Consider the following 14,992-nt stretch of genomic DNA (forward strand, 5'->3'; position numbering starts at 1 on the left):
CAGTAAAATGAAGTAATTATCCAGTTAAAAAAAAAGACGGAATAAATATCGAAAGCATTATATTTGTGGAAATTTATATAATAAAAACATTATCTTAAGTGTTAATTATAAATGTTAAATTACAAAAATTGGTATGCTTTATGAAATTACCTACCTATAAACAATATTAAAGTATTATTGAAGTGGAAAGTTTAATACAATAACCATACTATAATTCACTTTAATACTTATATAACTAGAATATGAGATAAACTGGCAAACGAATAACATATAGCAACATTTATAATAACACGACACATTCTATTTTTAAATTACACAATTATGAATAAAAAACACACTACATGTTCCCTGTCCTGTGTAAATTGTAGTAAATCCCTTTCAGATCTAACAGTTCGGAATGTTTCCCGGTTTCGACGACCTTCCCATCTTTGAGGACGTAAATTACGTCGGCGTCTCTCACTGTGCTGAGACGATGTGCTATCATTACACATGTTCTACCAGCCTTGGCTGCATCTAGAGCTTCTTGTACCACCTAAAAATTACAAATTATGTGTTAATAGATGCATTGCTAAATTGGTTTCTACTTCATTCCAATAGGGAATATTAATCAAGTAAGGTATTATTGAAAGGATAAATATAATTACTTTTTCGCTTTCCGTATCAAGAGCACTAGTTGCTTCATCTAAAAGCAGCATTCGTGGTCTTCTGATCAGAGCTCTAGCAATCGCCACTCGCTGCTTCTGACCACCAGATAACTGGGTACCTTTCGTTCCTATATTAGTGTCATAGCCCTGAAAGAAATAACTTATTACGAAACAAACCTTCTACTCATCCTTTTACTTCCACACGGGTGTATGCCTTCTTTAGTTTATCTCATCTTTGTTGATCTTGTGAAGACGTCAAATAATTTTGGCACAAAAAGATAGAATTTGGCTTTGTGCATCGTCCTCTATTTAACATTGAAAGGTCAGCTCCATTAAGTATTAATCTACTTATTATCACCAATAATACACCAATTACCCGTAATCTTTACTGAAGCGGTGGTGGTGTAATGGTTAAGACGCCCGCCTGTGGATCGAAAGGTCTCAGGTGCGAATCCTACTCGTGCCACATGAGTTTGTATAACAATCTGACTCATGTATAATAGTTTTCATCGACCACCACTTGCTTCCAGTGAAGGGAAACATCGTGAGATAGCCTGCACAATGGTCGATTATTAACTTGTGTGTGAAACGGAGAAGGCAATGGCAAACCACTCCATTACTAATGCCAAGAAAGTTTTTGTGTGTGTTTAAATCCACGTAATGACCACGACCCTCAGCCATGAGGAATACGACTATGAAGAATCCTGAGTCAATATTCTTATTAGTGTCTATTTTAACTGAACTTACCATAGGCAACGAAACAATAAATTTGTGAATGTTCGCTTGTTTAGCCGCTTCTATAATCTCTTCAGTGGTTGGTTGCCTTGTGTTATCTCCATAAGCAATATTCTCACCGATAGTTCTATCAAATAGTATAGGCTCTTGTTGGACAAATCCTATTGGCCGTCTAGCCTCTTCAAGACGGAGTCTTCGAATAGGAACGTTATCTTGAGCCTTAAAAATTTTTACGTTTTTATTTTTACGTACACAATGATATAGAAAAAATCAATGGCATTAATAATTTACTTTTATATTTGAATATAAATGAGTTATTACCACTACGCCTCTGTCAGGATCGTAATATCTTTCTAACAACTGTATTATTGTACTTTTCCCACACCCACTTGATCCAACCAGAGCAACAGTTTTTCCCTTTTCTATCTCCAAATTCAAATTGCTCAAAACCTGTATGGTGGGTCTAGTCGGATATTTGAAGTTGACGTTTTTAAGTCGAGCATAACCAGAACCTTTCTGTGAAGTTAAAAAAATATAACAAATTAATTTAAAATATGAACAGTTCAAAGCAGGTAATTTTTGAATATAAAAAAGAACTTACGAATCCATTGAACGGTTTTACAGGATCCTTTATTTTAGACTCTTTATTCAACAGCTTAATAACACGACCAGCTGCAACTATGCCCTTTTGGAAATTTGGTGCAAATGCAAAAGCTTGGGCTGCTGAAGTTGCTCCCATTAATAATGCTTGTGCTGATCTAAATACAATAACAATTTCCACATAAAGTAAGTACATTATCAGAAAAAATAATTATATTTTTTACGTATAATAAAGCCAATATCGACGTTGATAACTTACTTCAAAATCAAAGCATAATCCACATTGTGATACACAACAAGTGTTCCACCATAGTACATGACAGCAGCATATATAACATTAAAGTGACCTCTGGAAATGCCGTAGACAAGTCCTCGCAAGTGTGTTGAACGTTTCGCCAGAATCAAAGCCGGTAAGAGTTGACTAGCATAGTCATTGCAAAATGTCTCTTCTCGCCCCAAAGATGCTACCGTGCGTACGTTTGAAACAGCCTCGACAGCTAACTGTAAGATCGACGTTATGAAGTTGCAGTTTTTACATACAATTATGTAAAGTTCTTTTAAAACAGATTATGAATAGAAGGTGAATTGAGAGTAAGTCAGGGTCAAACTCAACGGATTTACAGTAATCGGATTGAGATTGTCTTTCATAAGGGAGATATTAGAAGCACCTATATTCAATGACCGTGCATAAATAGAGTGATGAGTACAGAGGAGGGAAGTGAAATTTGTCCGGATTGTGATGAGCGGTAATCTTTAGGTGAGTTGCACCAACATATTTGACGTTGTTTTTAACCAGCGCGCCGCTGACGTATGGCAAAATGGCATACTTTGCGTTTCTTCGCGCATGTTAAGGTTATGGTCAAAGTTATCTGTGTAACCTTAGTCTCTGTCTATACCCATAGAAAATAAGTATCATATATATACCAGCCAATAAATAATTTTCCCGTTGCTGTCTAAAGGCAATTGTTTTCTCACCTTAGAACTATTTTCCATCGTTTTTGCTGTGCCAGACGATTCTGAATAAACCATCCTGCCCTCTCTGAACATAATAAACATTAATAATGGAACAAATGCTAGTGCAACTAATCCGACTCTCCATTCATAATATAGGGATAATACAAGAGAAAATCCGAAGGTCCCGGCCGCTTGAAGAACAGTACCGATTCTTTGACCAGTTGCCTGAAATATTATATTATCATCATTAGAAATTATTCAGTAGTTACCATAGTTATCAATACATGGAGCGTTATAATTATAAGCCAGTTACTTAGTAACTTTGTTATTCATGGATCATAAACATCAACTGAAACACGTTACGTATCATGAAGTAATTGTCATGTCGTTTATGTTTACGTAAACCACTTACGCCTTGTACAGCTGAAGCTTCACCAGACAGTCGAGCTGTTAGAGCACCAGTAGAATTGTTTTTATCATCATAAAAACCAACTTCTTGCTGAAGAATTTTCTCAAACATCTGGCGCCTGAGTCGTTCCGTCAAATACTCTCCTGCGATGCCATAAAAGAAGACCTAAAAATAAAATCATCATCGCACATTAGAGTTTTGTTCTAATTCTACATTAATTATATATTTTAAAGAAATAATGTTTACCGTTATGAAGTTGGTTATTCCTGCAAAAACTCCAATTCCAACAAAAATGAGTGCATATTTTCGGACTTCTCCTCGAATGAAATCCGGATTGTCGCCCGAAAGGATCTTAGTAACATAAGAATTTATTAAGTTGATATATTTATTATTGACATTAGGTGTTTATAATTGAGATATTATATAATTTATGATGCAAAGCAAAAAGTTTAAATAATTATGTGGAATAAATGAATTTAGGACTATACATTTATTTCTTTATAATATGAAAAGTTACGACAAGTATTTTTTAAATTCCTATATTCCAAGTTTGTATATTCAACCGATTACATCATGCATTTTTTGTCATAAATCGATATTGTGTGGATAAAGTTGATAACAACTTCTGATAACATACCCCAACAAAATCACCAAGTATGATAGCCAAAACGGGCATAGAAAATCCGCTCAAAAGAGAACACAGGCTCGCAACTGAAATAGACTTCCATTCTGGAGTGTTCAGGCGTATCACATTCCAGAATGAAATATGTTTTTCTTTCTCCATTTTGTCCTCAGCGTCCTGTGAATGTTAGTTACTCTTTACACTCATAATACAGTTTTAAACGAGTCCTTAAGTTTATAGGAGTGATCTGGTGACTCGTAACACAGATTCTTCGGGAACTATAGGCGTCAGATTTACCAAATTTATAGTAATTTCTCTCACATTACTCTTTATAATAAAAACTGATTGTTAATATGGAGAAACATAAATTATTTTCATTACTTATTATTTTATCATCCGTGACTGTGATCTGGTTCTTACTTATGTTTACTATTACAAATGATGTTACCTCTTCTAAAGATTCTATTGCTTCCTCTTCATCGTCACTTTCGATTTTAAATGAAGTTTGTCTAGTAAGATCAGTGCCTATAAGAAAGTTTGATGCCATTAAATAAATAAATATAGTATGTGATAGAAAAGTAAATTTCTGCAATTGTATCTTTTAAGTGTACCATTTTCTTCTTCTAGTTCTGGTGTAGTCCCTTGAATCATAACCATGTCATAATAATGCCCTTTCTTTTCCATAAGTTCTACGTGATTTCCATATTCTATAACTTCACCCGCTTTGAAAACATAAATCATGTCAACATTTCTAATTGTTGAAAGTCTGTGTGCCACAACGACAGTTGTTCTACCCTCTTGAGCCTAAAATATAATTATTGTCACAAATTAATAAACTGAAAAAAAATAAGGTGTTTTTGATTTAATTATACTCAACAAGACAGAAACTGTTATGTTTACGGTAAAAGATAATTCCATGACATAGGTACTGTATCTCATACGTCATATAGTGTGTATTGTTATCATTGAACTGATAAATTTATCAGTTGAAATGATAAATCAATAATTAAAATCGAATCACGATGACTTGCAAATTCGTATCGATCCGTATTGAGTAAATTTGGCAATATTATGCAATTAAATAAATAGTGAAAAAGTGTTTACAGCCCAAAAAAAATGTCCAAAATCAAGTGTGGATTAAAATTTTATGATGCAGCTATGTAGTATATATAGTTGATGTGACAAAAGTGTGTAAATTTTGTGATCCAAAGTATAAATGAAAATTATTTATACACAAGAGAATTCCACTTTTGTATATTTCATATAAATACTTTTCTTTTCTTGTAGGTTGCACCGTCACTTTGACGATAATTTAACATGCGCAGAAAAACGCATAGTACGCCGATTTGTCTAAACGTCGGCTGCAGGCCTACCATCAACTATAGAACGATTCTAATGCAACTCAGTTCATTTTAGGTGCCTAAGCACCTAAAATAAATCGCATTCATATTAAAAATTAACTCGATGGTACGAATTTGGGATGCAATGCGATCAGTTTAGGTCGTAAAGTGGATCGCGTTAAGAGATGATGGTAACCCCCCTGCGCGCCGATTAAAATCAACGCTCAATTTGACGGTGCAACTCACCCTAAGTTGTTTGAGTATAATTTAAAAAAACATTTTCAATGACACCAAATATGGAATGGAATCACGTACCAAATATCTTTAAAGTCAATTCAAAACAATTTTCATTACACATCTAATGCAATTACTAGTGTAACGATAATCCTATCACTACATAGTATAAGACAAAGTCGTTTGTGTCTGTCCGTATGCATACTTTAATCTTTAAGACTACGCTATGGATTTTGATACTGGTTTTTTAATAGATGCTGCTTCAAAAAGATCTATAATGTTTAATATCATGCAAAAATTAAAGACGTGTTGCGAAATATAATATTATTTTACAACAGATTACCTTGTCCAAGGCTTTTTGAACTTTAGCTTCAGAAGACGTATCTAGAGCACTAGTGGCTTCATCAAGCAGCAGTATACTTGGGTTCCGCACCAGAGCCCTGGCTATAGCTATGCGCTGCTTCTGTCCTCCTGATAACGATGCTCCACGTTCACCCACCAGAGTATCGTAGCCCTGTTTCAAATGGCAAAAGTTTTTTGTAAAACATAATGTGATTTCCGAGGAAAGTTTAGCGGTATAATTTATTATGGTTTTTCCCGAGCGAAGCCAGGAGGGGCTGTCAGTTTTATATAATTCACAATGGTGTGTCATCATGACAAGCGTTATTCTTATCGTAATCCTAGATGGATTTTTTATTATGTTTGTTGATACTTTTATTGCGTTTTGCACTAATCACGCATTTGAGTGTAAATTTGACATGATTCCAGAGTAAAATGTGATTTTCGCAAAGCAGAAACTAAGTAGATTTTTATTTTTTTTTGATTTTTCGCTCACATATGTATGTAATGTTTTACTATAATTATGTTTGTATACCCTTATGTTATATTTAAAAAATATATCTCTAGATTCAAAGTCTTTTATTCTCATCTTTGCAAGTTGTAATCAAAACTTTGACGCCACGAAACTGGGGGTGCGAAGAAAAAATCTAACAATTTCAAAAATTCGGCATTGGTTTTACAAGCTACCTTCGTGAAGTCATCAGATATTTCTATGATTGCCTATCAGATGCCAATGCTCTATGTTCTTTAGTCGCTTCGTACATCATCCACAGTATATAGTGGCTCTAGACTCAAGGTATGACTCATGTTTTACCTTAGGAAGTTTCATTATAAACTGATGTGCATTAGCCTGCCTTGCACATGCTTCTATATCAGCGTCAGTTGCACCTTCGCGACCATATCTTATATTTTCTCGTACTGTAGTATTGAACAGTACTGGCTCTTGCCCGACCAAGCCGATTTGCTCTCTCAGCCATCGAACAGATAGTTGTCGAACATCCATATCATCCACGTAAACCTGAAATATTGAAATATTATTTAGTTGTTATAAAGTAATAAACATTAAGGAAAGTAAAATTTAACGACAATGATAAATATAATATAACCATGTGTGAGGTTCATATTTTTAAAGATTCATAAGTGCTGCAAGTTTTTATACAAACATACAGGTAAACATGACGGGAAGTGCTCACCACAGCATAATGACGCCTGCAACATTAGAACTATACAAGGAGCATTTTGATTTTGTGGTCTAGTATTTTTTGCCACAGTATATAAATAATAAGTAAATTAGATTTATTTTAAATATGGAAATAAATATGTCGTATATTTTTGAATTATAACACTAGTACTCACAGTGCCTTCTAGAGCATCATAATAACGAGATAAAAGCTGAATAATGGTAGACTTTCCACATCCAGAATGACCGACCAACGCTACCGATTGGCCTCGCTTGATGCTTAAACTTACTCCTTTCAAAACCTAAAACAAATGATAATGGAATATCAGGTAATATAGTATTGGTATCTCTAAATACAGAAGCAAACAAAATGGCTGAAATAAATCAAATTAAATAAAAACTGGCTTACTTTTATATCAGGCCTTGAAGGATATCGAAATACAACATCTTTAAGTTCGATATTTCCAGCAATCGACTTCGGAACAATTCCTTTATTCAACAATGGATTGATAGTAGGCACGTTGTCAATAAGATTGAAGATTTGAGCACCAGCACCCTTGGCTACTCCAAACACCTCCATAAGAGTTGAAGAAATACCAAAATTCGCTGAGCCCATCATCACTCCGAAAAACACCTACAAAATGTTGAGCTTATTACTATTACGAGAGCGACGTTTATCGCGAATATTATTAAATAAACATTCATTTATGATCTTTTGTTTATGGTTTGTTTGTTGATTGTTAATTGATTCATCGAAATATCTGTAACAAGCTTTATCAAAATAAAAGTTGTAAGAATACCTATAAAATATTCGACTCAAAAGTTTCTATAAAACGATCGAAATTTCCACGCTCTATATCGCTAAAAAATTTTCAGAATCAGATACGAAAAGGCTATTCATTTATGTACAACTTACAGCGATCATTGTTGAAACATCATAGTTTTCTGGTTCGTCGATCATCAGTTTGTATCCAAACCAGAATGAGAGGGCATAAGCAGAGAAAATACAGAAGAATAGAGTCCCCATAGCAATGCCAGTGAAGAAACCTAAAAAAATATTATCAATGAAGTTCCCATCTGAAACGGGAATCTATATAGTCACAGAAACAAAATCTGTGAAAAAAATTAAAAATATCTTTTCATAAAAACTAAAATTTTACGTAAAACAATAGCAGCGTATGCCAACGAACATATAAATACCCTTTTTAATATTAATACTTCTCGCTTGCTCCAAAAACTGCTGATATCTCTCTATCTCTTTCTTCTGACCACTAAACGCATATACTGTTCGAATGGAGGCTATGACTTCTTCAGCAACGGAACCAGCTTTGCCTGATGCTACTGTTTCTTTCTTTGATAACCGAGATGCTATCTGTAAACAGTATTTTTATTAATGAACTGTTATATTATAATAAACTAAGGTGTTAACTTTAACACACCATACTAGTTCTCTTTGAATATAAAAATTATAAAAACAGCAAATATTCATGCAGAATGACATCTTTATTCTATAGTTTAATACAACGTTATATTTACCCAACCAGAAATCCCGACTAGAAACAGTGTAACCGGAAAGGATATCAAACACAGTAAAGCAAGTTTCCATCCCTTCACTAATGACATAATTATGGAACTGATGAAAGCCGACTGGAAATAGAGAAATGTTGCCAACTTTTCTCCTATTCCTTCTTCAAGTTTCACTATATCACTGAAAGAAAAAAATACTAATTCCAGTGTGACGAAGTTTTAAAATGCCATATTCTCTTTTTATTTTATACTAGATGTTGCCAAGGGCTTCGCTTTTGAGATAAAATTTAGCCTATAGCAATCTTGAGTAATGTACCTTTCTAATGGTGAAAGAATTTTTGAAATCGATTGAGTAGCATCGGAGATTACCCGCCTCAAAGATACAAAACTCACAAACGCTTACCTCTTTATAATATTAGTATACATTTGTACTGTTCATAAATCATATTTCGTGGGAATTAACAAGTGGGAAAAAGATTTGTTAAAGATTACGTATTTTTCACCCCTTAGACCAGGATAAAATATATTATATTTAGATATGATTGACTGGAATAGATCTCACCTGGTCATTTTTGTGGCAAAATCACCTGTTTTATGGGTGTCAAAGTATCCAAAATCTTGATTCAAAGCCGCTTTTAAATACGCTTTGCGTATCTTGTAAACCTAAAACAATTGAATAATTAACATTAATACCATCACAAATAACAACCTATAATGTGACAAATTTGAATGAAAACCAAATTTTTAGAGGTATATTATATTTTCCTATTTAAAATTTGGACCATAACTATATTATTACTGAAGTCCTGACCTTATTTTCCTCATAATTTAAGATTCACTTTAAACGTCGTTTTGGCTTTTGTTATTTATAGTGAACATTATTTTGGAGAAAGACTTCATGATCCTAAGTTGAAACAATAGTTAATACTGCAGGTTTGTATTGTAACACCAGCTTCCATCTAGACGTCATTTCATTCAGCCAGGCATTAGTCTGAGTTCAGCGAATGCGCAAACATTCCGTAGTATGTATGAGTGCTTTTATTTACCTCAAATGAAAGATGAGCAATGTAATGTAATGAATTTTTGATAACAGTGTCGAGCTGTCATTATATCATGTACTAGATGTTGACCGGGGCTTCGCTCCCGTGGGAATTATGAGGTAAAATATACCCTATAGCAATCTTGGATAATGTACCTTTCTAATGGTGAAACAAATTTTGAAATCGGTTCGGTAGTTTCGGAGACTTGCTGACAAATTAACATACTCGCAAACGCCTATCTCTTTATAATAATAGTATAGATTTAAAAATCAAACACATACCTGATTATAAGCAGATATGTTCATAAGAACCGTGGCGACGTACGTCAAAACCACAATAAATATTCCAATCACAAGATTCCAGACGGCGAAAAATTTTAAATCTTCCAGAAACTGGTCGTTAGCTGGCTTTTCTTGTAACAGTGACATGCCGTAGGTTACCATCGATTCGAAAAGGTAAGCGAAGAGGATTGTATTGAATGGCATTGAACAACCAGCAGTGAGAGCGCAAATAGCTGCTATTATCACGAAGAACTTGTCCAGACAGGTTGCGAATCGATACTGAAATAAAAAAAAATAAGTACAATAAAAACAAAAGTATTGTAATATAGACATTCAGATCAAATCAAATCACAGACACTTTTCACATCCAATTTTATATCAAATTATAGTTTCTCACAAGCAGCAAACTACTGGTATTTCAGAACGACCACTGCTGAGAAGAAATGCCGAAACAAAATTATTTAAACAGTGTTGGTCCCTATCATGCCAGAAGGGCTTACCATTATCGTTTCATAGTACATAATCGTATATCGTCATATCGTTTAATAGTAATCGTTACAAAGTACATAATGTATATAGTCAAAAATTCCTGTGTAATATAGGCGTTGCTGTCAATTCTAGAATAGGACAATTCCATCCTCATTTGGATCGTATGAAGGTTCTCTCGTCTCTTAGAAAAGAGACGGAACTAAAATGTGCTGCCACACGACTGAGTAATGGGACATTACTCAGTCCATAGACTAGGTCCATAGACTAGGTCCATAGACTGCGGTATCTGCTTACCATCAACCAACTTTCAATCTCGTTTGCCTACTACGCTTTAAAAATTTTTATACAAATCGTAAATTCATACCAATGTAAAAAAAGATATGTTTGGCACTTCTTCTTCTTGACTTTTCTCATCTTTTGTGATTTTCGAATCGCTGAAAAATAGAATCAAATTTAAAATTCAAATTTAGAACATGAAAAATAAAATAAAGAACCAAAAATTTTTTAATTTGTTGAATCTCTTCTTTATCAAGTAGTTTTGATTTTTCGTCTCTTGTGCCATCTTTCTTTGTTGAAATGTTTATACTCACTTATGTAATAAATAATAAATATATAAGGACAAATCAAATAGATTGAGCTAGCCCCAAAGTATGTTCGAGACTTGTGTTCTGGGATACGATACTATATTTTATAACAAATACATAAATAAATAAATATATCAGGACAAATCATACAGATTGAGCTAGCCCCAAAGTAAGTTCAAGACTTGTGTTATGGGATACTAACTCAACGATACTACACTCCACAATAAATACATACACATATAAACATCCATGTCCCGGGCCAATCAGAAAAAGATCATTTTCCATCATGACCCGACCGGGGATCGAATCCGGGACCTCTCGGTTCAGAGGCAAGCAACCCCACCACTGCGCCACCGAGGTCGTCAATTTAAACATATTAAAATACTTACGTACGAAATATTTAATTAACAATATAAAATATTTATTTAACGATCCAATAACCAACTAGACATACTTGCAATTTAGCGTCTTTGCGCGTTTAGATTGACTCAATTGGTGTTCATTGACCAATCATAGTAAAAAAAAAATGACCATAACATTTTAATTGTTAGCCTAATCTACTGTTACATCATGTAAGCATGAAAGATTCCGGCTATTTGTGCGATCTACATCCCATTGATAAATAGATTAAAAATTTTGATATATTCTTTCGAATTAGCCTTTCTTCCTAATTTTTTTTTGTATTAGCACTTTGATCTCAAACATAACATGTCTTTTTTGTTAATTCATGACCATGTGCTTTATTATGGTACTATTAGAATATAAATATCTAAGAAATATTAATGGTAAGCCCTTCTAGTATGATCGGGCCCAACTCTATTTAAATGTGATTCGTTCGCCATTTTCTTTTTATTAGTGGTCATCCGAAATGCCCTTAGTTTGTAAATTTTGTAGAAGTTACTAATTATGTAATATAAAATTTAATGTGATAATGTGTTTCTTCTTCTCTGTCGCTTCGCTCTTGGCAGAGCGGTCGTGGTCACATTGAGGCGTCCATATTGGTGTTAGAGACGTACACAGCTTTTTTACGATCTCCCGCCATTTCTCTCTATTTGCACACTATCTGGCGCAGTCTGACACTCAGTTTCCCACTGCGGATTTCACTTGGTCGGTCCAGCGCATAGGTGAGCGGCCGCGTGATCTGGTTTCCTACACTTTTCCTTGCACGACAAGCCGCTCTATTGCATATTGATAAAGTGTTTGTGAAGGTTTAATTTCTGAATAAATTATTCATTTGTTCGGAAATTAGACCATCATTTGATATGAAGCTACAGGTTCATAAAAAAAATCTCAATATAATGTAAATAAATATACCTACCAGGCTCAAGTTATTATTCGTGATAAAGCGACTAGGCGACCTCGGTGGCGCAGTGGTAAAATGCTTGCCTCTGAACCGGGAGGTTCCGGGTTCGATCCCCGGCTGGGTCATGACGGAAAATGATCTTTTTCTGATTGGCTCGGGTCTTGGATGTTTATATTTGTATTTGTTATGAAATAGTGTATCGTTGAGTTAGTACCCCATAACACAAGACTCGATCTTACTTTGGGGCTAGCTCAATCTGTGTGATTTGTCCTAATATATTTATTTTTTAAATGCTTTTGTTAGCTGAAATCCTAAGTTAGCTGAAATGAATTATGAGAAAAAATATGATCCTCCATATTTAGTCCAACTCGCGTTATTTTTTGTAAATCCGTTCAATTATGGTAGACTTGTTAGTGAACAGTAAAGTGTTGTATTTTCACCTATATCATAATTTCGTTTGGTCTCTTATTGTGGTCACATTCCAAAGACCAAATTACAAAAAGTACAGACATAAAAAAATTACTCCAATTAGCTTCAAAATTACACACTCACTCGTTTTCAATTAGTTGTCCTCCGTTTTGAGCGTTACTTTCATCTTTATCAGGCACTAAATCTTTAAACGTATTCACACTGGGAATATAATCTTGTATATTTTTAATTATATTCAACTTTTTAAAACTTTCTTCTATAGGTCCGTGAGGCGGTCGAAACATTTTTATGAATGAACTTAACAACACCACTGACTTTTGGAGTTGCTTTATGATTTTCATCAAAAATTTTACATCACTTTTGACGTTAATTCACTTGGTTGGCTACTTGTAAACTATGATTGTGTCCAGTTGAGATCCAATCAAAGAAGCGTGTATGTAGTTACTGAATATAAACTTCTCAATTAAGGACACAGGCGTGTCTGTAAAGTGAATGAATTTGCGTTTTGTTTATTCACTCTAGAAGCTTGCATTCGTTCATAAAGGATTCAACGCCAGAATCCAGAATCTCAGCTAGTATATCTGTTTACATTTTTTTGTGAGTCAAAGTCTTGTTTATATGTAAAAATGTAAACAGCAGTTTAAAATAAAGTCATTTTCCGCTGTTTACCTGACAAAATGTTATACGAGTATGTATATTCAAGTAGGTTAGAGAAGAGATTGTTATATATTTTTATACCATCCGAGCGAAGTCGGGACCGGCCGCTAGTTATTGAAGTGAAAACTTTTTTAGAGGCGTTGTGCACTTTTTGTGATGGGTAAAAAATGTTATACTCGCATCAGGACACGTGACCTGATCGAAAATTCGTAAGACGTTAAAAATGCAATTCAAGTTTTCACTTCTGCCGGCACTCCCGGAGTGCAACCCGTTGTTTTTTATATAATTTTATTTTCTCAGAATGCCAGTAACAGATAAAATGACTAACTAACCGTTAAATAAACAAAATAACATAACCGCTTACTCATTTTCCTTATAGTCATCAGCTCTCTGAACATTATTGAAATTTCCAATTTTTATGTTAAACTTCTTCTTCTTCTTCAAAACTAGTCCATCAGAGTTTTGAGACATTGTGCAGAATTAAAATTTTTTTTACTCAATAAATTCTCATCGTTTACGTTTCTTTTCGGGAAAAAATTCCACTAGTTGTTTCACTGGCCAGAGTAATCATCAATGATAACTGAAACAAACAGAATTGTATTATGTTTGAAGAATAATAGAAAATACGCTAAATGTACTCGTATTAAACAATTAAAACATGTATAAAAGATAACATTTATCAAATGGTAAAATACGTGAAATTTACATTATGAGCATAAAATTCATAAAAAAAATTGTTTTCATTTTGCATCATTTTATTTATTTTATTTTTTATCATGATTCCCATAACAAGATGTCGAGTTGCGATGACTGTTAATGGTAGGTAATTAAACATATTATTTGAGTTATAAAATAATTTAGCCATTTGAGAGTATAAACTCTCACAATAAATAAGACATTTTTATTCTCACTCATCCTATTTTTCGCATATATTTTTTTATCCTAATTCAATTTAGCATAACGAGTTATAGGTATAGGTATGGTATTATAGGCATATTTTTTGACATAATAATATTTTGACATACTCGTTTTTTGGCATACCTTTTCAATAGTTGTACTCATTTAATATTCCGCTACCTATTTGCGCTTTGTAACATCATAATCACAAATATAACTGTCACTAGAATTGCATTACTCACTAAAATTTATAACAACACTCATATGTGTACGTTGTGAAATTTAAAATTATATATTCTTTTTTTAGAATGTCTTAATTTCAAAAAACAGCCAGTTTTAGCAAAACCATTTAAATTCACGCACCGACCGACCGTCAGTCGGAAAATTCGACGAGAAATAAATTTAAAAATAGAAAGCTATTCTCATTCATAGTATGAAAGTTCCGGGTGTGTATAAAATGTATATACAAAGTCCTAAAATATATTAACCTTGAGCGATTAATGTATTTGACGAGGTACGGGAATGAATCACAACGCAAGCGCATGCCGAATTTACGGGCTTTTGTTTATCTGTTACTATCCCGGTCAGAATATTATCAAACTTTGGCACGAAGCGTGACCACGACAATTAGAAATTGTAGTAGTATCAAAACGATCGTTGTATTTTTTTATAGTCTACCTCGAGTTGACCTTTTCATGTAGGGTCAGCACAGTATATTAACTCCTTCC

At 33.7% G+C, this 14,992-nt stretch overlaps 1 protein-coding gene across 3 annotated transcripts; it reads right to left on the minus strand.

Annotated features, from left to right (window-relative positions):
- Positions 1-42: 42 nt before the first annotated feature.
- LOC128669443 (ATP-dependent translocase ABCB1-like) lies at positions 43-14,641 on the minus strand. 3 transcript variants are annotated; one of them, XM_053744284.1, is made up of 24 exons: positions 14,409-14,641; positions 13,732-13,947; positions 10,759-10,828; positions 9,906-10,184; positions 9,147-9,247; positions 8,594-8,765; positions 8,258-8,429; positions 7,974-8,104; positions 7,467-7,691; positions 7,234-7,359; positions 6,692-6,895; positions 5,882-6,052; positions 4,576-4,768; positions 4,413-4,489; positions 3,980-4,141; positions 3,589-3,693; positions 3,346-3,507; positions 2,955-3,158; positions 2,239-2,480; positions 1,981-2,137; positions 1,701-1,895; positions 1,392-1,598; positions 645-791; positions 43-532 (listed from the first exon to the last, which is right to left on the minus strand). In XM_053744284.1, the coding sequence occupies exons 2-24, from the start codon at positions 13,836-13,838 to the stop codon at positions 338-340; spliced, it is 3,804 nt and encodes a 1,267-aa protein (XP_053600259.1). In that variant the 5' UTR covers positions 13,839-13,947; positions 14,409-14,641; the 3' UTR covers positions 43-337. The 3 variants fall into 3 exon arrangements, with proteins under 3 accessions (XP_053600259.1, XP_053600258.1, XP_053600257.1); XM_053744283.2 differs by lacking the exons at positions 13,732-13,947; positions 14,409-14,641 and adding an exon at positions 12,834-13,150 and having other exon boundaries at positions 8,276-8,429; XM_053744282.2 differs by lacking the exons at positions 13,732-13,947; positions 14,409-14,641 and adding an exon at positions 12,834-13,149.
- Between the last annotated feature and the right edge of the window lie 351 nt (positions 14,642-14,992).

This window comes from Plodia interpunctella, chromosome 4 (assembly GCF_027563975.2).
Source record: "Plodia interpunctella isolate USDA-ARS_2022_Savannah chromosome 4, ilPloInte3.2, whole genome shotgun sequence".
In the NCBI taxonomy this organism is placed as follows: domain Eukaryota; kingdom Metazoa; phylum Arthropoda; class Insecta; order Lepidoptera; family Pyralidae; genus Plodia; species Plodia interpunctella.

What these genes read in the sequence shown, in the direction of transcription:
- LOC128669443 (XM_053744282.2), bottom strand. Translation starts at nt 13,051, where the DNA reads ATGAAAATCATAAAGCAACTCCAAAAGTCAGTGGTGTTGTTAAGTTCA. An exon ending in AAGCTTCAGCTGTACAAGGC is followed by an intron (nt 3,159 to 3,345) that starts GTAAGTGGTTTA and finishes ATAATATTTCAG; the next exon opens with GCAACTGGTCAAAGAATCGG. An exon ending in ATCCTGACAGAGGCGTAGTG is followed by an intron (nt 1,599 to 1,700) that starts GTAATAACTCAT and finishes AAAATTTTTAAG; the next exon opens with GCTCAAGATAACGTTCCTAT.